The 21,960-nt window shown below is 53.0% G+C and overlaps 9 protein-coding genes across 9 annotated transcripts; 4 read left to right on the top strand and 5 right to left on the bottom strand.

Moving 5' to 3' along the window:
- Window positions 1-95: 95 nt before the first annotated feature.
- On the top strand, window positions 96-1,295 carry HD553DRAFT_306594 (uncharacterized protein). Its single transcript, XM_046179296.1, has one exon. The coding sequence runs from the start codon at window positions 240-242 to the stop codon at window positions 1,026-1,028; it is 789 nt and encodes a 262-aa protein (XP_046038906.1). The 5' UTR covers window positions 96-239; the 3' UTR covers window positions 1,029-1,295.
- HD553DRAFT_268870 (isoprenoid synthase domain-containing protein) lies at window positions 1,286-2,693 on the bottom strand (the record flags this gene model as incomplete). The annotated part of the gene is made up of 2 exons (XM_046177595.1): window positions 1,286-1,624; window positions 1,701-2,693. The coding sequence occupies 2 exons, from the start codon at window positions 2,691-2,693 to the stop codon at window positions 1,286-1,288; spliced, it is 1,332 nt and encodes a 443-aa protein (XP_046038905.1).
- A 643-nt stretch (window positions 2,694-3,336) lies between these two features.
- On the top strand, window positions 3,337-4,366 carry HD553DRAFT_306590 (uncharacterized protein). Its single transcript, XM_046179295.1, has 4 exons — window positions 3,337-3,465; window positions 3,594-3,628; window positions 3,784-3,921; window positions 4,029-4,366. Exons 1-4 carry the CDS (start codon window positions 3,426-3,428, stop codon window positions 4,068-4,070), a joined length of 255 nt encoding a protein of 84 aa, XP_046038904.1. The 5' UTR covers window positions 3,337-3,425; the 3' UTR covers window positions 4,071-4,366.
- On the bottom strand, window positions 4,367-9,739 carry HD553DRAFT_293052 (putative rRNA processing-related protein). Its single transcript, XM_046178418.1, has 9 exons — window positions 9,322-9,739; window positions 8,707-9,249; window positions 8,498-8,607; window positions 8,006-8,425; window positions 7,741-7,932; window positions 5,798-7,669; window positions 4,993-5,734; window positions 4,765-4,930; window positions 4,367-4,698 (listed from the first exon to the last, which is right to left on the bottom strand). The coding sequence occupies exons 1-9, from the start codon at window positions 9,671-9,673 to the stop codon at window positions 4,521-4,523; spliced, it is 4,575 nt and encodes a 1,524-aa protein (XP_046038903.1). The 5' UTR covers window positions 9,674-9,739; the 3' UTR covers window positions 4,367-4,520.
- A 277-nt stretch (window positions 9,740-10,016) lies between these two features.
- HD553DRAFT_348342 (Golgi transport complex subunit 5-domain-containing protein) lies at window positions 10,017-13,609 on the top strand (the record flags this gene model as incomplete). Its single annotated transcript, XM_046183371.1, has 12 exons — window positions 10,017-10,074; window positions 10,141-10,394; window positions 10,479-10,508; window positions 10,571-10,946; window positions 11,016-11,242; window positions 11,325-11,484; window positions 11,558-11,953; window positions 12,025-12,145; window positions 12,205-12,469; window positions 12,539-12,706; window positions 12,774-13,018; window positions 13,093-13,609. Exons 1-12 carry the CDS (start codon window positions 10,053-10,055, stop codon window positions 13,607-13,609), a joined length of 2,781 nt encoding a protein of 926 aa, XP_046038902.1. The 5' UTR covers window positions 10,017-10,052.
- Window positions 13,610-13,703: 94 nt separating this feature from the next.
- HD553DRAFT_268867 (molybdenum cofactor synthesis 2) lies at window positions 13,704-14,295 on the bottom strand (the record flags this gene model as incomplete). The annotated part of the gene is made up of 2 exons (XM_046177594.1): window positions 13,704-14,095; window positions 14,163-14,295. 2 exons carry the CDS (start codon window positions 14,293-14,295, stop codon window positions 13,704-13,706), a joined length of 525 nt encoding a protein of 174 aa, XP_046038901.1.
- A 107-nt stretch (window positions 14,296-14,402) lies between these two features.
- HD553DRAFT_268669 (uncharacterized protein) lies at window positions 14,403-15,901 on the bottom strand (the record flags this gene model as incomplete). Its single annotated transcript, XM_046177590.1, has 7 exons — window positions 14,403-14,623; window positions 14,688-14,800; window positions 14,861-14,905; window positions 14,980-15,097; window positions 15,163-15,299; window positions 15,373-15,479; window positions 15,545-15,901. The coding sequence occupies 7 exons, from the start codon at window positions 15,899-15,901 to the stop codon at window positions 14,403-14,405; spliced, it is 1,098 nt and encodes a 365-aa protein (XP_046038900.1).
- A 210-nt stretch (window positions 15,902-16,111) lies between these two features.
- HD553DRAFT_293041 (putative aspartate-semialdehyde dehydrogenase) lies at window positions 16,112-17,631 on the bottom strand. Its single transcript, XM_046178417.1, has 4 exons — window positions 17,507-17,631; window positions 17,412-17,427; window positions 17,111-17,340; window positions 16,112-17,033 (listed from the first exon to the last, which is right to left on the bottom strand). The coding sequence occupies exons 1-4, from the start codon at window positions 17,556-17,558 to the stop codon at window positions 16,219-16,221; spliced, it is 1,113 nt and encodes a 370-aa protein (XP_046038899.1). The 5' UTR covers window positions 17,559-17,631; the 3' UTR covers window positions 16,112-16,218.
- Window positions 17,632-17,839: 208 nt separating this feature from the next.
- HD553DRAFT_306573 (ATP dependent DNA ligase domain-containing protein) lies at window positions 17,840-21,182 on the top strand. The gene is made up of 16 exons (XM_046179294.1): window positions 17,840-18,123; window positions 18,189-18,248; window positions 18,305-18,439; window positions 18,508-18,647; window positions 18,713-18,798; window positions 18,881-19,017; window positions 19,089-19,264; window positions 19,339-19,434; window positions 19,494-19,579; window positions 19,642-19,677; window positions 19,738-19,927; window positions 19,988-20,070; window positions 20,141-20,185; window positions 20,254-20,353; window positions 20,425-20,484; window positions 20,553-21,182. Exons 1-16 carry the CDS (start codon window positions 17,941-17,943, stop codon window positions 20,806-20,808), a joined length of 1,869 nt encoding a protein of 622 aa, XP_046038898.1. The 5' UTR covers window positions 17,840-17,940; the 3' UTR covers window positions 20,809-21,182.
- The last annotated feature ends 778 nt before the right edge of the window (window positions 21,183-21,960 follow it).

The following is a 21,960-nucleotide window of genomic DNA, read 5'->3' as shown; positions in this document are numbered from 1 at the left end:
CCATGAAGCAAGCACTCGATAATGCTGAAGAAGTCTCAAGGCCCGGTCCCACTTCTCGACTTCTCGTGCCATGGGTGACGGCGCCTCGTGGAAAAGGCCTTATTCGTATACCCTCGAAGCGCAAGGTTCAACGTCCGGTCCCCGTGTTATATCCTCTGGAACCGTATGCGCTTGACGGAGCTGTTGACCCGGGATTCGTTCGAGATTATTTGTCGACCCGGTGAATCCAGAGGAAGCTAATGGCCCACAGTGAGACGCAGGAGTATCGGTCGTCCGAGTCTGATGTACATCGCGTCGAGGCTGTCGTCAGGGACAGGTCGGTTGTCTGCATTGATACACACATGTACATGCTACACGCGGAAGCACGCAAGCAAGCGTTGGAAATTCTTCAAGGAGGAACGAGTCTTGTCCCTTGGTGTCATCAGCAACATTTTACCCTATTGGTAGGCTACGTCATTGCCACTGAGGATCACATGCACTGCATTCATGTCGAATCACTCGCCGGGCCGTCCTCTTTTACGATCCTCACAAGCTTCATCGAAACGACCAAAAAATCTAATCCATCTGATACCGGGAAATCTTTCAGGCCCGTCGCAATTAAGACGGGGTTGCAAACGGGTGCATTGGATTGCCCACTCTGGGTACTCACTGCGGCCGAGTCCGCCTTGCAGTGGCGAGGTGATATCGGAAGTCGCGCCATCGAGACGGAACTTATTGCGTGGCTCCGAGCGAGTTCACCTCTACGTTGGTTATGGAGAGACGTGATCCGCTCTCTGTTCCAAGCTACCCTCAGACCGACGAGATGGTCTCCGCCCGGACACCTTCTGCCCTTTTCTCGCCAACTATCTGGTATCCAGATCGTGGTTCAGGCGCCCTTACGGCCGGAGGACATGCAGAGATTACGATACATAGGAAGTCGTCGGTTTGGGACTCGTTCGTGCGTGACCGTCCGTCCTGCTGTATTGCCGAACCAACCAATATGTAGATCGTCGATGCTCTGCTCGAGGCAGAAATGCAAGCTATCCTAGTTGCCAACTAGCCTGTCGGTCCTGCATTCCCTCCACATCAGCATGAGAATTGCGCTGCCCGGTAGGGATACGCCCGTATCATGCTCTATTCTATGCGATAGTCATATGATGCAAGAGATCTACTCCATACAACTCAGGAGCGGGGTGTCTTGTATGCTTGCTAGTCCAAAGTCTCTATCGGATAATCGTTGTCTTCGTTCTCCTTCTACATGCTCCGGTCCACGGCCGCTCCTCGTTACTCAATCTGAAGTGCCTGCTTATGCCACCCGTTCGACGACCTTTTTCGTCAAGGCGATCAGCGCCTCCCTAGCCTCGCTCTCGGGCAACTGCTCTACCCCCCTCCTAGCCTCGCTGGCAAACCGCTCTGCCAACTCGCGAGTTTTCCGTAAGCCATCGCTCTGGGTGACCAGCTCTCGAGCCCGTTCTACGTCGCCCGGTTGAGAAAACTTGCGCGAGATCAGAGGGCCAAGCTCGGGATTGGATTGCCAGGCGAATAGTGAGGGTGCGGTTGTGAGGCCCAGAGAAAGGTCTGCTCCGAGTCCCGGTTTGCCGAGTTCCGGCGAAGGAGGCAGGAAGTCGAGCATATCGTCGATGAGCTACAATAGTCTCAGGGCAAGGTCAGCTCATGAATCGAAGTGACGCCTTTGTGGGAGGTTTACGGTAAGTACTTACCTGGAAGGCGATTCCGAGATTCCTCCCATACCCATAGGCGATATCTTTCAGCCTCTCTCCCTCTTCGATTTCCCTTGTCGTCCTTCCGTACCCCTGCCCTGCGCCTCCTAGGATCACCGCCGCCCTCGCGCTCTTGGCCATCAGACTAGCCGTCTTCAGATAAGTCTTTCTCATGTACACCTCGAAAGCCTGCTTGCTCGGCTTGTTCTCGTCGGTCTCGTTGGGAGAAGCTCGAAGCTGCATGACCTCGCCCTCAACAAGGTTGGCGATGACGGTCGCCAAGAGCTCGACGACCTCGTTGGACCCTAGACGGGCGAGCGCGACGGAAGCTCGACCTAGCAGGAAATCACCGGCGAGGATGGAGAGCTTGTTACTAAACTGTTGGGGTGCCGAAGGGAGACCCCGACGGAGAGGGGAGGTATCGATGACGTCGTCGTGAAGGAGGGAAGCTACGTGAATCATCTCGGTGATCGAAGCTAGACGCCGTTGTGTTGAGAGAATGGGCAATGTCGAATCGAGGCCATCCGCCAAAGAGGAAGACGACGGCGAGGAGCCGCTGCCCATCAATGCATTCGCTAACGTCTTCTTGATGGTAGACGTCGACGAGCTCCCCGGCCGTCTCTCTCCCGAGCGATCTGCCGTAGCGTTGTACGGTTCGGCAAAGATCATGTCGGCCTCTCCCTCCATACCCATTTGTTCCGGGTTCCAATCGTTCAAGACCCCCTCGACGCTCGTCAAGCTCTCGTCGACTCCCCTGCCTGTCCGTTGGTCCTCTCGTTCCTTTGCCAACAGGTCGTCCCAAGCTGCTCCTCCCATGCCGTTCGTCGCCTGAGCTAGTAGCAAGACCAACATCGGTCGGAGGTGTTTCCCTTCTGCCTGGAAGTAGTATTTCGCTACAGCGTCCAAAGAAGGGTGGGACGAGCCGAGCAGATGGAAGAGAGAGGATTTCAGGTTGGTGAGTTCTGAAGAGATGATGGGGAGAGCCGAGAGCATCGAGCTCGGTTTTGTGACTTTCGAAGTGGCCGATGTCGAGGGTTCATGTTGATGCGGCGCTTGGCTGGTTGCCGACGGTGTCGGTGCAGCTGCCGTGCTCGCAGATCGTGATATGTTCCAGGAGCTCGACCACCGTATGGACGATCGGTTGTTTCGTTGTCTACATAGTTGACGAGCAAAGGCAGCCGAATAGCTGGCGGTGGGCGTCGACATGATTCTAGCTCTGATTGTGCGATGCGAGCTGGATCACCACGATCTGACCGCCTTTTTTTCTCTCTCGCTTGCTTTCGAACCGGCCGGAAGTGAAGAGGTTCGTACGTATTTTTCGAGGCGACGAAGCTGATGAGCCCGTAAGTTGGGTAGACTGGAATCAGTGTCGTGGTGGTATGAATGGTCGAGTGAATCGTATCATGGTCGATCATGTCACCACCACCCAACTTTATGACAACTTTTGAACTTTGGGAGGGGACGATCGGTTTCCGTTCGGGCGGCGGAGCAAGCGGACATCCGCGTGAATTACGATCATCCCGTCATATATTCGTAAAACAGTCAGATGTCCGCCGCGTCATCATCCTGTCGCCATCAAGACATCATCATCATCAAGGGCCCAGGGATGGAGATGCATGTGCATGATCGGGGGTGATGACTACTCGCTACTCGCAGCTAATCATCCTCATCTCAATAGCTGATCGCCACTCCAGACGTCATTACGACAATCAAACTTCCCACAAGATGGCTCTCGCAATGCGTCCCGTAGTTTCGGCTCCCCTCGGTGCGTACACTTGAAGCCGATCGCAAGCTGGCCTTGTATACTCACTTGCTGCCGCTCTCACCAACATGCCCTTCGTTATCATTGGATACTTCCTGTCATGATATGTTTCCTGGATGATCCTTACACAGCCGGATGCTGCACTGTCCTCTCGGTATTCGGAGTAGTGATCCTAACAGGTAAGTCCTTAACCGCCCCTTCACCTCCAAGGCTCTAGAGCTCACATACAATCTCTTCTCCGCTCAATAGTCGTAAGCTGCCAAACTTCCACATCAATCCTTCGATGACCTTCTCACCCTACTCGAACATTGATCTGGACAGTTCGGACTAGCATTCTCCGGTCGCACCGAAGCCATGACCGGATCGACGAACGACCCGGATGATCCTACCGCCGTAGCTCATGTTTGTTACATGGCTGCAGCCGTCTATGCGGCGTTTTTGGTGTTTTGCGGGTGTCAGGTATGTTCTTCAATCCTATCAGCTTCGTATTCCCATCTTCTTTCCATACATGGCGGGGCGCGGCGTCATCCAGAACCTGGACTGACTCCGTTTCTATCTGTTCGTAGATGATGGTACATCGTAGATACCCTCGAGGAGTTCAACTATAGACGCTCTCGGATTACGAACCCCTTTCTACTCTCATCCGACCCTATCTGGATCTGTATGGGCCCGACAAGTCATACGTCATGGCACGAAATCGACCTCCTTTGCACTTGTATTCGTACCATACCCACCTTCCCCTTCTTATGTTACATTTCCCCTATCTGCCTCGTTTCGTCGGCGGGGAGATCAGTCATGTATTTATTATCGGGCCACGTATGTTGTTGGTCTGCAGACCGTTGCGCGATTCGGGTCTCAAGCGACCTCTACAGATGATAACGAACAATGGCCCTGACCAGTGACCGATTACCTGGGCGATTCATCAGCATCCAGAGAGTGACATTCGACCGTAGGATTCTTGGCTCAGAAATCCTCGATGATGACGGTCGATATTGGGTATTACAATCGGTCTACCATCCCTGCTCCATACATATTGTACACGATCACGCGACCCCGGTCTACTCGTCATCCTCGTCCTCCTTGGCCTGGCTCAAGACCCACTCCCTGGCCTTGGCCTTGGCCCGGTCCTTGCCTGCGTCGTCGCCGATGCGGTCCTCGACAAAGATGAGCTTCTTGAACAAGAATTTGGCCTTTTTCGGTGTCAACTTTTGGTCGAGTGCTCGGTCGATCAGTCCCCTGCGGAAGATGAGAGGGCGGATGAGTACAGTTTGGAGCTGGAAGCCACCGGAAAGACCGACTCACCTGGCAGACTGGACATCTCCAAGCTTTGTAACCTGGTCGATATAGTTGTTCCAAATGTCGAGTCGCTTGGGATATCGGTCAACGAGACCCTCAAAGATGGTCTTGCCTCGCTCCTGGTCTCCATGACGGAATTCAAGAATGGCAAACTTTTCAATCGTTTTTGAGTCTGTAAAGCAGCGGAGTCATCAGCAACTGGATGGTGGAAGCGTAGACACGGCCGGAACTCACGCTCAGATGTGGGCAGGCTCTTCAAACTTCGAGGCAGGAGCGCTCGCGCAGCATCCGCGTCATCCCTCGCGACAAACTCGAACTCTGCGAAACTCGTCCAAGGCTCAGAGTCCTGACCAAATTTCTTGCAAGCCTTTTTGAAAATCTCGGCGGCGGCGTCAAGCTTTTCAGTCTGCTGCAGTACGGAGGCCGTCCTGAGGTAGACAGTCTTGGCGTCATTATATTGCGCAGCCTCCTTGAACAGCTTGTCGAAACTCTCGGGCGTCCCGTGAGCATTCTCCAGGTTGATGAGCGCCATCCACACGTTGAGCTTTTCCTCTTCTTCTCTGAACGCGATCGTGGTCAATGCCCGTCGACCAATATCCTTGGCCTTTTCAATCTCGGAGAGGGCTAGTTGGAACGACATGAACTGGATCCACAAGTATGACGAGTTGGGCGAAGCCAAAAGCGCTCTTTCAAACTCGGCGCTGGATTCGGGTTGCTTCGTTCGAATCTCGCCTGTCAAGTCTTTGATCGGTTGGTGACCACCCTTTCTCTTCTTGCCAGTCTTGCCCGAATCCTCCACCTCTTCGTCCGAACTTTCGTCCGATGAGGAATCTGAGGCTTCTTCCTCATCTGGCTGCGTAGTCGCGCCGTTCCAGCTAAAGCCACCCTTGATGGGGAGAGCTGCTGAAGCCGTTGTCGCTGAGGCGGACTTGCCGTTCTTGGCCGGCTTGACGTTGTTTCCCGACACCATGACGATCTGTGTCGTATCCTGCTATCAGCGCGTGTTAATAGCAATCTTAGCTGTTCAAGTGAGACTCACGTCTTCCTCCTCAGACTCTGATTCTCCCTCTTGCGCAGCGCTATCATCATCGACCTCTTCGTCGTCGTCGTCCATCTCTTCCTCTTCCTCTTCATCGTCCTCCTCTTCCTCCTCGTCGTCATCTTCCGCCTGGAGATCCATGAAGCCGTTCTCAGCTGCAGAACCCTCGTCCTCGTCAACGTCACCGTCGGCCTCCTCATCGGCATCCATGTCACCATCCTCTGAAGCCTCAGCCTCGTTCTCCTCGTCGTCCTTCTCAAGGCCGAAGTCTTCGGCATCGAAATAACTCGGCTTGATACCGAACGAGATCTTGTTTGCCTCGGTATCGATGGCGGTGATCTTGGCCTTGAGCTTGTCGCCCGATCGGAAGCTCTTCATCGCTTGAGCGACATCGGCCTTTTTGTCATCGGCAATCTCTGACTTGTGGCACAGACCACTGATATCGGTTCCATCGATCTTGAGGAAAATTCCATAGTCTTCGACCTTTCGAACGATAGCGTCGACCTTTTGATCGACCTGGAAATCGGCCAAGCCAGCGGAAGACTTTTTCTCCTTGGTCTTGCTGGCCTTTTTCTTCAGGGTCATCTCGACCTGCTCCTTCTTGGCATCGACGCTGAGCAGCTTTCCCTCGACCACCTGACCCTTTTCAAACCTAGACTGCCAGTCGGCGACATAGTCGTCAAACATCTCCTTGATCATGACCCTCGCGGTGACGTTTCTGCCCAAGCTGACGTAGAGACCGCTCCCGGTGATGTTCTTGACGATCCCTCGAATCTTTTGCCCCTTCTTGAGGTCGGAAAGCGATTCAATCTCCCTGTCGAGAATGATCGACTTGCCGCTCGAACCAGCCGCGTCGACCCTCGAAGGCCTCGTCGAAAGGTCTAGCTGCCGGCTCTCGGCGTCGACCTTGATCACGCAACACTTAACGATGTCGCCCTGGTTTATCTCGGGCAGCTTGCCAAAGTCGTCGGCCATGTCGGTCGGGTGAAGTCGTCCGACAACGTTTCTCGTAATGCTCAAAAAGTATCCCTGAGCGTTCTTCTTGGTCACACGGGCGGGGACGACCTGACCGGGCTTGAGGTTGGACATGTTGATACCCTTGGAGATGAGTCCCGTCGGGGTCTCGGTGCTCGCGGGCTTTTGCTTATTGGCGACGATGATCAGACCGGTGTCATCGCTCTTGACAACAACGACGAGATCGTCGAGCTTTTCCCCAACCTTGAGCGAAGTTTTCAGAGCTGCGATCTTGACGCCACGGTGGTGCGCCAAGTTGCCCAAAGCCAGGATAGCCTTTCTCTGACTCGGCAAGAGCTTGAGAACGATCTGGTCTTGATGGATCTGCACGACCTCTCCCGAGACGACATCATCGATCTGGATCGCCGCAGCCGCCAAGTTGGAAGGTAATGCCTGCCTGATGCTCGCAAACATCTTTTGCGACTCCCGATCGACCGAAGTGATCTTGACCTTGACAGGCTTGCCCTCGAACACGGCCGTCTTGAGATCCGTGATGAAAGCGTCGCTGACCTCGGCGAGAGGAACGTAGGCCACGATGCCCGAGAACAACTCGACCAAGCATCCCTTTTCAAAGACTTTGGTGATCAGACCGGGAGTGACCATGTCGACCTTGACATCATCAAACCCAAGAGGAATGGTCTCGGTGGCCTCCACCAAGCTCTTCTTCAAGGTCAGCTTGACACGACCCTTTTCAGGCTCGACGGAAAAGACTCGACACTTGACGCTCTGTCCGGCCTTGAATCGCTTCTCCGGGTGCTTGAGCTTGATGTCGGCGTAGTGAAGAGGGAAAACGACACCCTGTACGCTTCCGGAAACGTCCACAAACAAGGCTTTGTCGGTCAAGTTGCTGATCGTTCCCTGTGTGATTCCAGCGAACGATTGTCAGTCTGAATCTACGACAAAGCCCACGTTAACGCGCTCATACGGACCTTCATCATCTCTCCGACCTTGACCTCGCTAACGAGCATGAACTTTTGGTTGATGACCTTGGGTTCGAAACTGAGCAAGACCAGTCCATCGAACGGCGAATGACCGAGAACCCTGGCTTTGTGCTTGGTCCCAACTCGGTAAGGTCCAGTCCCTGAGAGACTCGCCGGTCGTTCGTCCGCCACATGCGACATCTAAGACAGGATCACAAAGGCACACGTTCCGCTGTCAGCGTCTCCACTCAGCAGAGTTACAGGCGAGACTCACATGAACCCATGCTCGATAACCCTCCCGAGTGGTACAGACGAGACCCCATTCCTTTTCCACCCGTTCCACTTCGACGTCCTCGCAGATCGTGCCGATCGTCATCTTCTGCTCCACATCCTCGCCATCGACCACGGGACTCTTGCCATCAACGACGTGCGGCAACAAGCTCAGACCAAATACCTTGCCCGTATCCGTCGTCCCTACCGTCTCGAAGATGATCCTCGCCTTGACCTTTTTCCCAACCTTGTACGCTTCTTCAAGGTCGACAGAGGGAGACACAGGCAAGTGGGTCAAGTCCACGGTAGAGTCAAACGTCCCGAAGATCTTCAGGTTGAGACCAGTCGAGGGGATGACCGAGGTGATCAGGGCCGAGATGATATGCCCGGGCAACAGACTGGTGATTGTTGTGACTTCTTGTTGCTAAAAGAGTTGAGCGATTAGGCACAGGTTAGCAAGATTTCGACTAGTCCCCGCAGCGGCGGTCAATCTCACCTGAGTTCGCGCCACGATGACAGGGTCGATCGTCAGACGAGCAATCCGACCGTTAGATTGAACGTCGGAGACCACCGTATCCAGCAGCTGTCCGACGACGATGTTGACCCCTGCCGGGAAATCGTATTCAGGATGATCTGTCAGCTGCGAGCCTGCCTACGTATTCGCAAACCAGATGACAAGTGCGACGGAGATCCTCGATGACTCACCCTTGACGTCCTCCTTTCTCAAGAAACCTTCGATCCCCTCTACTCCCAATCCTACGATCCACCCGTGATCTTCCTCCCCCTTGACCTCTCCAGTGACCCTGAAACCCTTGACGACATCCAATTTCGAAACCTCCTTGTTGACCTTTTCCGGAACCAAGCTCATCTCCAACCTGCTCGCCAGTCTAATCGCCTCTGAGGGTGGATAGAGGGTGAGGAAAGCCTTGTTGCTGGATTCGGACACGAAGGATTGGGTGAGGGTGGTCAAGACGTATTGACCCGGTCGGAAGAGCTGATGCAGCTCGGGAACGCTGGATTCCTCATCGTCCGAGTCGGACTCTTCCTCTTTCATGGAGATGTCGCTGTTGCTGTCCTTCTCGTCCTTAGTAAGCAGATGGGTGAGAGAGTTGGAGATCTCGGTAATAGGAACGTGAGCGAGGAGCTGGTTCGGTAGAGAGAGAATGAGGTGGAGGTTGAGGACGGAATGGATACGGGCGAGGATTTTGGTGCCCTGTGTTAATCGCTTGTAGTTCAAGTGTTCCACACCTAGACCATCGAGCGCCGGAACGTCAACCAACTTCCCACATCACGACGCACATGACCACAGCGTAGACTCACGGATAGCGTCCTTGTCCTTGGCATCCGCTTTCTTCCCGCCGTCCACCGGTTTCCCCTTCTTCCGACTGTTCTGGGTCAACCGTCTCTTCTTCCTCTCGGCCTCGACGTCCTTCTCAGCCTCTTTTCTCCCCTCGTCCCTGACTTCCTTGTACTCGAGCGGGGTCAGCGTCGTACCACCTCCTCTTGGGAAGTCACCTTCGTCCGCCATGAGCGCCGAGGTAAAGACGGGTCGAGGCTGCGAGCTGGCGGGCTTGTCCGTCGTCTTTGTTGATGTCGACGGCTCATCACGGGGTCGTTTAGTACCACGAGCGGCACCGCCGGCACCCTCTGATTGTCTTTTGAGGCCTGCCATAGTTGCTCGTTCTTGGTTTTATTTAGTTGCGAGGGGCAGTCGAATGATCGTCTGGTTGTTTATGCGTCGAGCAGAGCAACTTGTAACAACTTTCTCTGCACACACACACACACCCTCCTCGATCAGAAATCTGGCTCGCCTCGGCAAGTTGATGGACGGGTCACGTGATACCCAGAGGGGGAGTATGGGGGGGTAAAAAGGGCGAAATGTCGGATCCGACTCGTGCTTGTTTACAAAGTCGCTTAGGTAAGCAGAACAAGCTCCCTGCTCTTCCCCCAAGTAGCTGGCAGGTCAGAGATGCATGGTGAGGATGAGGTCACATCTGTCTCATCGTGCATCGCGGGTGCAAGGCCCATCCATCGAAGTATCGAATGCAAACATGACGACGGATGGGTATATGGGTACGTCTCCCTCGAAACCCGGTCAAGCGGCTAGCTGATGGCATCGCCTTACATCCTGTATTGCAGACTATGCGCCATTTGCGTCGTCCAAGTTCAACCCGACGTTTTACGCAAACGCCATTCTAGCCGGAGAGCGGTACGACCCTGAAGAAACCCCGGAAGATCCTGAAGGTGACAGTTTGAACGGCGTCGCGAAGAACAAGGACGATGCAGCGTCGAAGAACGTTGGCTTTGGGGGCGCCGGGAACGGGTCGGGGACAGCGAGTCTAAGTGTCAAGGGAGACGTCTCGGTCGCTCTCGCCAAGTTGAACTACGGGATAGTGAGTCTATCGATTCGGTGACTAGTGAACACATCGGCAAGATGGCTGATGCCTTTGTCTGGTATGATCTGATATGCTCCACAGGAAGACGTCGATCGACAGATGAAGCATGAGGTGAGACTCGTCGTTCCCGAAAGATCTTGGATCGAGCTTCTAGCTGAACGTTCGACGTACAGATCGAAGAAAATCACCCTCTCCTCCTCAAACACCTCGCTTCGTCCTCCACTCTCTCGTCCAATGTGACCGCCATTCAATCGACTCTTACCACTTTGTCGGCCTCCCTCTCCCGGTTACATACCAAGATCCACCTCCCACATTCCGAGTTGAAAGCCCAGGTGGAACGACTTGAAAAGATTCGATGTGCGAACGAAGTGTTGAGGCGAGTCAGCAGGTTTCTGGTCCTAGCGAGGAGGTTGGAAGGGCAGATGGGTTTCGTCACAAACAAAATTGAAGGGGGAAAGACTGGTGGGGGAGATGGCAAGGAAGATGGTAGTGGAGAAGGAGAAAGGGAGAGGGAAATGGCCAAGGCGGCTCTGACCATTGCTGAACTCGGTAAGCATGCCTCCAGTGTCTTCTCTGAAGCATCGTTCTGATTCGATACTTTGGATCCTGCTCGTCAAGACATCCTCTTGCAGGAACCGGAATCACCTAAACCAGCGGTTACATCCGAAACCGATGCCGCACCCGTAGACCCAGTAGTAGAAGAGGCTATCATCCCACTAGATCCGGATCAAATCGCTCTGACGAGTCTAGACGTGGTGAAAGCTCAAGTACCTGCAGTGAGGAGGGCGAGGGATGTCGTCATCGAAGAGATGGAAGGCATGGTCATCAACGGGCTTGCCAACCTCGTCAGTCCGACCATCCGTCTCGCAGGGGAACCCAGGTGACCAACCGAATGAGAGCTGATTTGACCTTGCTTGATGTGCCTAGAACCAACCCCTACTATCCACCTCCCTGCAGACCGCACATAATCTGAGACTCTTGCCTCAGTTGGTATCGAACCTGTTGGCAGACCTTAACGATGCAGTGGAAACGAGGATCGGCAAGGTGTTTGATATGGAGAGCATAGGGAAAGAGGTCGCTCAGAAAGGTCAGTCGGAAAGTCTACACCGTTTGTCTCGCCGTATCGCTGACGAGACGCTGTTGAATGGTTCTTGACGTAGAGCAACCCTCGGCCGCTTCCGCTGCTACATCATTGCTCTACCGTTCGACGCGCCTGAAACCCTCGTCGACCCCGACTAACCAGAACATCTCGATCTTTCACGACGTCCTTTGGAGACGCTTGGACGTCTTGCTGGAAGACATCGCTCAGTGTTGCATCAAGGTGTATACGCTAGAAAAGGTATTGCGGATGAAAAAAGTCGTCAATCCCAACACTGGATTCGGTCTATCGGCAGGTGGAACTGGACTCGGAGAAGCTTCTGCTTCAGTGCTGGACGAGGTCAAGGAAGGGAGCTTTTTGGACGAGTGCCTGGAGACGATGGAAGAGAAGCCGACCTTTACTTTCTGGACGACCTTGGCGACCAGTCTCGACACGCAGACGAGGGCTATATGTGAAGGTGGGTCTTGGTGGCCCACAATGTATCGCCATGAGTGCTGACTGTCAACATCGCCCCTTCTTCGTCCGCAGCAAACAACTTTTTGCAACAAGCACTCAGTTCCAACTATCCCCGCTTCTTAAGGCTGTTTCACACCTTTTTCGCCAAGATTGCCGTGCACACCGAGACCGTCTATACGCAAGAGCATCAGAGGTATGAATGATCGTCGGTGCAGTACCTCGCCACCCGCATGCTGAAACAAATTCGTATAGCCCCGAAACCGTCCTTTGCCTCCGAGCGATCTCCAAATTTGAAACGCTTTATCTCTCACGCTCGTCGGCGCGCATGACGGATAGCATCAACGCCGCGTTCTCGGGAGGCTATAAACAGCCTCCTGGATCGAAAGAAGGCAACTCAGTCTCGCGAATCATGCTCAACGAGATGGACTCAGCGAAATTTGATCCGTTACTCGGGAGAAACATGGCGAGGTTGATCGGGAAGGCGGTCGATGCAATAACAGGGAAGGTGGATAGTCTGGTACGTATCTCATTGGGCAACACTGGAGTCGCGATTGATGCGATGGCTGACAACGTTCCCATTCTCCAGCTCATCAAGGACTTTTCGGCAACATCGTTGATTGGACCTCTGGCCAGCTCTGCGCAAGTCAACAACTCTGCTCTTGTCAGCTTTGTGTATCACATCGTGTACAGCCTGAGGAATCCCTTCACGGAGTTCCCGTCCAAGATCATTGCCTCACTGGAAACCCCACTTCAGGCAAGTCGACGCACGGGGTACCGAACGCTGGGGCCTCCATTACTGACTTCTGTGCTCGTTCCACTAGGCGGCCGAGAAATGTTACGGAGCAGTCACCGCTGCACTCGACACCGCAATCAAACGCGAATTGAGCACCATTTTTGCGAGGGTCCACAGGGTCGACTTTGCCAAGTCGGTAGATCCCATGAGTTCGATGGGTATGGGCGGTGGTACCGGTGGTAGTCCCTATATCAAGGATTTGGCGGATCGCTTGAACTTTTTGCGGACGGAGATTCTGGGCCGCTTCGACATGGGAGCGATGCGAGACGAGTGGTCAGTCATTCTGCGACATGTTTCTCAGATTGTCAGCTTCGACTGACTGATGGTCATCGACTTTGACCGAACAGGCTCCTTTCCCTGACCCGTCACGCTATAAGAGCCTTCCTACTCAACGCCTCGATCGCTCGTCCTCTAGGCGAAAGCGGCAAGCTCAAGCTAACGGGAGACATGACGGAACTCGAATTCGCACTGAACACGTTTTTGGCAACCGGACACACCTCTCGTCAGAACGCTACACGGCTCGACGCTGCCGGTCGCGACTACAAGAGCCTAAGAGCATTCAGGACGTGCTTGTTCTTGGACCATACATCACTTGCCCATCCCGCCGAGACTCAAGGAATTGCCCCTCTCGTGCTTTTGCATCACATCATTGTCCTGTCGCCGTTGCAACTGCCTCACCAGATACACGAGTGGTCAGAGCAGGAATATATTCTGTGGATAGACAAACACTCGGAAGAGGAAGGCTGGCGACTTCTCGAAAAGGCTGTGGACGGGCAGAGGGACGGCAAAGGCGCCGAAGAGTGGAGAGGATTGATCAGGGAGGTTCTGCAGAATGCGAGGAGCGGCAAGATGAAGACGGATTAGAGTCCGCTTATGGATGTATCGTTAATAGAAGTTGTATCATCGGCACCATCAAGCTATCTCAACATGTAACAACAAGACGAGCTCAGACCGCGTCTCAGGCGCCATCCTTGGCTACTCGAGGAAAGTTCTCCTTCCAACTAGCAGCGTCATTCTTGTCGCTTCCTTCTTCTGCATACCACTCCCGTTTCCAGATTTGTGACTTCTTCTTGACCTCTTCCAGTATGAACTCGCAGGCCTCGAACGCTTCCCGCCGATGAGGTGAGCTGACGGCGATGACGATACTGGCCTCTCCTACAGGGCATTCCCCCAATCGATGATGTATTGCAACTTTTGATAATCGGTCTCCTCCTGCTGGAGAGGCGGACAGGATGGTGTGTGTCGTCTTTGATTGCGAAGGCAGCTCCCGGGCAGCCCACGCAATTTTCTCAAAACTCTTCATACACAAAGTCGTGTATGCCTCGTACGTCAACCTCGTAACGCTCTTTCCTGTTGATGGTTGGAGTCGCGTTCGTCATTGCTAATCCTCCCGGATTTACAACCCAATATGTCTTACCTTGAAAACTGTTCCTCGTTGTCCCGATGAACGTCGCAATCGCTCCCGCTCCATCATCTTTGACCGTGTTCACGATCGATTCAGTGTCCAACCGTTTATAAGTCAATTCGAATGTATCGCCGAGATCGTTCATCTGCTTGGCTGACCTGGATGCGGCCGGGTACTGAGTTACAGGGGTGTCGCTTGCAGGAGCGGCGTTAGGTCCGCGTACGATGGTATTTCCAAACTACACAGACGGCTTTAGTCAAAATCGCAATCGTAACCGACACGAGGACTCACCTTGTCTTTCTCCTCGATAGCGACGCCGGCCATCAATGCTTCGACGTTGTCCATTTCGGCCTCCTCTGCCTGTGCGGCCGTGGAGTCCTGCTTGTCGTCCTCGTCCTCATCAGCATCTCCCTCTTCCTCGTCGTCTTCGTGAAGATTGGGATTGCCCATCAACATGTCGTCGCCGATTTCCGCTGCGTATCCGGTTTCGAGGGTAAGCCAGAATGCGGTCGAGAACGATCAGGTGCGGGGACTCACCTCGTTCTTTTCGTGCACGCTTCCCTTCCTCCTCCATCTCTGTCTGAATTCTCTCTTGCATTTCGACCATCTCTTTCGCGTCCTTGCACGTCTTGTATCGTTCGATCAGGTGACTAGCGGAAGGTCATGTTCAGACAATATGTCACCTTGGCGATTTGCTCTAGGATACTTACCGGTTGACTTTCATGAACGAGTGTCCCCAGGAAAATTTGCTCATCCTGCAGGAGGTTATGGTATCAGCGAAGCTTACGAGGAAATACAGGTATGTGGCAGAAACACATGCGTGACTCACAATTTGTCACCATAGCTGTCATACCCTGTCAGATAGAAACCGGCTGCAAGAGCTTCGACACAATTCAGTCTCCAAGGCTTTCCGTAATTGACAGGGTTCGTGGCGATGAGGAAAGGCACTGTAAGGATGGACGGACTGAGTGAGAGGCCCGTAATCAAGCCGAGTCGCACAGTATCGACCCACGTAGTCGCTCATGAGGACTCCTGATCTTCGCAAACGGCACCTCGTCGAGCCTTGCCCATGAGGCTTCAACAACAGCCAGTCCACCGAGACCGACCCATTCTCGATCAGCTGGTGAGATCGTGCTTTTCCCGTTCGGCCTGTATGTGGGTGCACCAGGGTTATCAGTACCACTTCGTATCGCTCACAACGGAATACAAGTGCAGCGCTCACGTTAAAGACACTCCACGGAACCTTTGTCCGACCCTCATCGAGGTGATGAGACCATGACGGGCGAGTCGCTTGCCCGAGCAACGCTTAGGATCACAATGGTTGAAGTCCTGTAACAGCCCAGATATTCAGCTTGGTACGTCTTATCATCAATGCTACCATCGATACTACTCACCCACATGGCTACGGGAACGGCAATCTTGACATTGTCCAGATCCTCCTCGTTGCCCTCCTCCTCATCATCGTCATCCTGATGACCATCCTCATCTTCATCCTCGTCATCATCGCTACCTTCCTCTTCATCATCTTCTTGAGAACTTCCGCTCGTCTCTTCCTCACTATCCGCGTCACTATCCTCCTCTTCATCGCTTGCCGTTACGAGGCTGGCTGGAATATGCTCGTCCACCTGTTCCCGACGGTTATTCGCTCCGTTCCTCAACCCCTTGGCTCGACCGGAGGCGCCTGCAGGAGCAGCGTTTCGTCCGCCAAGAAAAGTACCACCTCGACCTCTAGCTTTGGAAGGTTTGCCCATATTGTATATACAAGACCAAAATCTGCTTTGCAATTATGTTGTAGCGTTATCGAGCATCAGTGCTGGACAAGAAGAGGTTGCGGTCACTTTCAGCTTTCTCAGACCCCTGTCCCCTGCAAAGTGGAGGTTCAGCATTTACCCAAGTTACGATCTACGATCGATCTGACGCGAGTGGGAATGCGACGGATGTCATGTACCGCGGACAAGACCTCGAAGTGACGCAATGATGTACTGATGTAATGATGCTGTTGTTCCCCGCTCACATTTGAATCGCATCTACAACGGAAAATTTACGTGCTATTAGATGCTTCGCTTCTTTATACAATGAGCCCCTTGGCAACCGCAATCTCGGCGTTGATGACGCTACTGGTGGCAGCTCCCAGCCTGACGTTGTCTAGGAGGGTCACAAACTTGACATCCAGGACGTTGCACTCTCTTAGCCTTCCTACGCTCACACAAGCGCCGTTCTCCAGGTCACGGTCCAAACGAGGCTGAGGCCTGTCCGGAGCATCGTGGTAGACGATAGCTCGTTCGGGTGCCGAGGGGCAGACATCCTTGCCCAAGGTCTGAGCTTCGCAGGTGAATTCCCGGAAGGCCTTTTGGACCTCTTCGACGGAAGGTGCAGGCTGCTTGGAAAACTTGACAGAGACGCAGGCGAGGTGGCCGTCGATGACGGGGACACGGTTGCAGTTTGCCGAGATCTTGAGCGGGTGCGAAGCGTGGTAGTCGAAACCCTTTTGGTCCTCGTTGACGCCCCCCAAGATCTTGGCAGTTTCCCATTCGATCTTTTCCTCCTCGCCTCCGATGTGAGGGACGACATTGTCCAGGATGTCCAACGAGGAGACTCCCGGGTATCCCGCGCCCGAGATGGCCTGCATCGTGGTGCACATGATGGTCTCCAAGGGTCCGAACCTGTCCTCCAGGGCTTTCAGAGCGACGACAACTCCAGTGGTCGAGCAGTTGGCGTTGCAGACGATGTAACCCTTTTGCAGACCGAGGCTGGCACGTTGGTGCTCGATGACGGAAAAGTGCGAAGGGTTGACGAGCGGAACGACAAGAGGGACGATGGGATCTCGTCGGTAGTTTTTGGCGTTTGAGAAGACGACGAGCTCGGCTTGTCGAAGAGATGCCTCTATAAGGTGGCGATAAATTCGTGAGCTTCTATCCTTGTAAGATCAAAGCAAGATCGCAGTCCGGCTCCGTAATCACCGATATCACCAGCTACGTCATGATCCAGCCCACTGAAAACGACACCACAATCCTTCATTCCCGGTGCATCCTTGCTGCACTCCTGAACGACCATCTTCTTGACCTTTTCAGGGATGGGAGTGTTGAGTTTCCATTTCACAATCTTGGCGTATTCCTGTCCGGCGGACCGCGAGGAGGCGGCGAGGACATGCAGCTCAAAATATGGGTGAGGGGCAAGGAGCTCGATGAACCTGATCAAAGCAGAGACTGTCAGCTACGGATGCTCTTCCGCTCGCTCGCTGTACGAGGCGTCGAGACTGACCTCTGTCCGACGGTGCCTGATGAATTATGCAAGACGGGAAGGTAATGAGCGATTTGAAGTACAGCTACTTGCGTCCTTCCTGACTCGGTGCTCACCGGTAGCTCCAAGTACACCGACTTTGATCTTGTTTTGAGGTGCGGAGACCATTGTGTTTGAGTTATGCGCAGATATCTGGGACAGTCTTGTTCAAGGATTCAGAGACCGGCTAGACCAGGTATTGGGAGATGAGGTGTAGCAGCAACTAAATGGAGATCCAACGTCGAAAGACCAACTTTCTCGGGATTTCGGGTGGAGGGGGTCTGTCTGACTCGAAGGCGCTTCCGCTCTGCAACATGGAAAATGTCCTCATGTCCGGAAGTGTGACGTAATCAGTTAGGGAATGCTTCCGAAGCAGGGAAGCTGATTAGATACAGAGAAGCAGCAGTGCAGTAAGCAGCAAGCAGTCGCCTAGCTATCGCCCACAAGACGAAACCATCGAGGAGCACTGTTGCCACCAAGTCAGCGTCAAATCTTCTAAACCTCACTGGATATGCCATCAGGTCACGAGTTCAATGTCCGTACTCCGGTCTATCCGACAGCAGCCGATAGCTTGGAGAAACCTCCAGGACTCGTCAATCACTCGAGCCTGTCCTTCAACGTGATATGCAGGTTTTTCGAGCAACTCAGAGATCATCCAACCAAGCGGAGAGAGCTTTTGGTCAAGATGTTCGAGGTGCGTCGAGCTTTTGAATCCTATGCAAGATAGTTTAGCATGTCTGATCGGTATGATGATGCTAGTTACTCAGAACTCATGCTGGACCAGACCTGTACCCTTTCATCCGGTTACTTTTACCTGACGTGAGCACGAGCCGAGATGAAATCGAAACGGCGAGAAAGCTAACTATCCTGCTCAGCGAGACCGAGAAAGACCAGTATACGGTCTCAAAGAATCTCAAATGGCCAAAGTCTACGTCAAGGTCCTCGACCTAGATCCAAAGTCGGAAGCCGCTCAGAAGCTCATTCACTGGAAGATACCTCGCCCAGGAGCCGTATGTCGTCCCTCTCGTATTCTCAACAGAATTCTGAGCCTAAATATTGATCCTTTGCGCAAGGACAGGAAGCGACAGGTGATTTCCCTCATATATGTTACGAGGCCATCAAAGCTAGACAGGTGCCGCCGAAGCCGGAGGATATATGGACTGTGGACGCTGTGAACCAGGTACTGGATAGATTAGCAGTGACCCGGGGGAACAAGGTGTAAGTGGTCTCAAACGGGATGAAGACTGATACCGTCCGCTGATATATACACTTCAATGAGGCAGAGACGCCCATGTTAGGATCTTTGGAGAGGTGATGAAGCATCTGAATGCAGAACAGCAACGCTGGTTGATGAGAATCATCCTCAAGGGTAAGTCCAATGGAACGTTCAGATTCCCACCCTGAAGAGTTTTGACACAACTGAAATACGAAAAAAACTTGCCTCGAGGTAGATCTCAAGATTAGCGTGCGGGAAAAGACCGTTCTCGCGGTATATCACCCGGACGCCCAAGAATTGTTCAACGTCTCTAGTGATCTAAAACGCGTATGCTGGACGTTGACCGATAAGGAGAAGAAGTTGGAAACAGGGGTGAGTCGAAGCTGATACTCTGCATGCTGGTCTTCGTCGCAGGCTGATTCGTCTATATGCCTGAAACGCAGGAAGCCGAAGTGAAGCTGTTTAGGTCGTTCCTCCCTCAACTCTGCAAGCGTACGGCGAACCACGACTTTGCCGCGATCGTCAAACATATGCCAAAGGATTTCTACATCGAGGAGAAGATGGATGGAGAAAGGATCCAGCTGCACAAGCGAGGGAATGAGTATTTCTACTGCTCGAGGTGAGTTGTGGCTGTTTCTCGAACATGCCTGCCGATCTGCAGTGTGTACTCATCGATCCCCATCGACTCCGCAGAAAGGCAAAAGACTATACATACCTCTACGGCGCGCATATCGGAGACGGTACCCTGACGCCACACATCCATGGAGCTTTTTCGTCTGGCGTTCAAAGGTGGGTCGCAATATTCCTTCCGACGGTTATCGGAAGCTGAATCTCATTCTACGAGACAGCTGTATATTGGACGGCGAGATGCTGGTTTATGATCCGCTGCTCGGGCGATATCTAGCGTTCGGTACTCTGAAGTCTGCAGCTCTTGGTACGTTCATCGTTTGTATATCATGGGTAGAAGCGCATCTGATGTCAGGCGGTACATTGCAGATCGTACAAATCAACCGGATGCCGTGAGACCATGTTGTAAGCTCAGACACTACTCTCAGCAAGGCTTTCAATTCACCTCGTTTCTCAACCGCACAGTCAAGGTGTTTGATGTCCTCATGATCAATGGCACCAGTCTGGCTCAGAAATCGCTTCGGAGAAGAAAAGAAGTACTGGCGAAAGATCGAGTCTTCAAGACGGTTCCTGGTCGGTTCGAGCTTGCCGACTTGTGGGACGGATCGACTCCCGACGATATCGATATGCGATTGAAAGATATCGTAGGGTCAAAGTGAGTCCAGCTGAAAACGTGTGCGCGCTTCCGCTGATGTTCATCATTCTTCTGCGGTAGAGGGGAAGGATTGGTCATCAAGAATCCATTGTCTGCGTATGAAATGAACGGGCGTAGCGAGAGTTGGATCAAGGTCAAGCCAGGTATGGCCATGTTTGTACGCGGCACATTTCGCTGTATCGGTGCTCATCGAAAATCACGTCTCGCTGATAGAATACGCTGATGACATGGGAGAAACGCTGGATCTGACCGTTCTAGGTGAGAATCTGCCGAGAAACTTGCTTGTACATTACATTCTCTGGCTGATTGTGACTGTCGTCATCTAGGTGGATGGTGGGGTAGCGGTAAGAGAGGAGGCAAGATCGGCTCTCTGCTTTGTGGTCTGCGCAATGAACAAGATCCACCCGAAGATGGCTCTTTACCCACGTAAGCATAGACGGCGGGACTAAGTCGTCGTCATCATGCTGATCGGTTGCGACATCGTTTATGACTTCCAGCTTTACAACGTTTTGCGCGGCTGGAGGTGGTTTGGCGTTCAGCGATTTTGTTTGGCTAGAGTCAGTCGAATCGTCTCTCTTGCTTTATCCGCACCAATCGGAGCTTAGTATACCCAATTCTTGCGCAGGAAAAAGTTCGGAGACAAATGGATTCCATTCGAACGCAGCAACGCCCCGAAATGGGTCGTCTTTAGCAAATTGAAGCCGGACGACAAGCCGGACGTGTACCTTCAGCGCCAGGACCTTTTCACCATCACCGTCAAGGCTTCGGAGATTACCGTCTCTGAAGGTTTCGGTATGGGTTTGACGCTGAGATTCCCCCGCGTGAGGAGAATCATCGAGAAGGAAGAGGAGGAAGACGATGCCGCCAAGATAAACGCTTAAGTCTGCTGACCGATCGAATTGCGTCCACGACCGCTCACTCTACGAACTTCCGTTGTAACGAAACTTGAGACGACCACGACACTGTGATTCATGCCATTTCGAGATCCGAACGAGACAATATACCATCAGAAACCCGAGCAATGTCCCTTGCTATAAGGAGGCTTTAGACGAGTGATTCACAACGGAAAATGAGTATGGGACGCAGTAGCTTTAACACCTATAGTGTATCCACCAGATATAGCTTAGTTACCCAACTTATAGTATCAAGACTTTTCACTGGAATCCTGGGCCCGGGGGCTCTGGCTCCTTTTCTCGTCAGCCAGCAGTGATCCCAAGCGACTTTCCTGAGTTGTAAAGCAATGGGCATTCAGTACTAGGCTCTGTTTTTAACGCTTGATACGAGATTAACGGCTTACAATTTTGAGCCTTGTCTGAGATGAGACCCAATCCCACATAGAACTGACATTAGAGCGACACTGTCTTCTGGAAAGGCTGGACACATGGCCCTGATGCCATGCCCAATGAGGGTGTCAGTCAGGTCTTCTCCCGATTGCAGCCTGACGAGGTCCTCCGCTGTGGTCCGCGTGTACACAGAAAACTTCGTTAGTGATTCGCTAGGGAGCGTGTTTCATTCGAGGGCGGATGTACCTGTAAGCGACTGGTTTGAGGGATTCGGAGCCACCAATATCTGTGAACTTTGCCTGTCGGCGTCGGCGAGGCCCTGCAATCTATCATCAGAAATGCGATCGGCATCGACCTTTTTAGCGGCAAATCCATGTCGTCGCTGATTGCCGAAAAGCGATTGTGTTCCTTGTTTGAAGACATCAGGTTTGGGTATTCAGAAGGGCAATCACAAGGGAAGGGTAGTGGTGGCGATGGGGAACCGGCTTGGCCAAGGTTGAGAATCACTGCAAGATGGGCTACCTTCAGGAGGCGCTGGGTCAGACAAGAGAGGAGGAGTCGCACGTGCATGCGAGTTTGAGCTAGGACCTTCCGACTCTGCACAAGCTTGTATACGCGAGTGGCGGCTTTTGAGAGGCAATATGATGGTTTCAAATTGTGTTTCACAAGTCTCGACTATGAACACCAGACATCACGTGATGTGTTTGTTTACCTTGTCGATTTTGCTTCCGCATTCGTCATATCGGGGAG

Source organism: Filobasidium floriforme, assembly GCF_021052385.1.
Source record: "Filobasidium floriforme strain CBS 6241 chromosome Unknown HD553scaffold_4, whole genome shotgun sequence".
NCBI lineage: Eukaryota > Fungi > Basidiomycota > Tremellomycetes > Filobasidiales > Filobasidiaceae > Filobasidium > Filobasidium floriforme.
The sequence above is the reverse complement of the archived record's forward strand: the minus strand, read 5'-3'. Positions and strand labels throughout refer to the sequence as shown.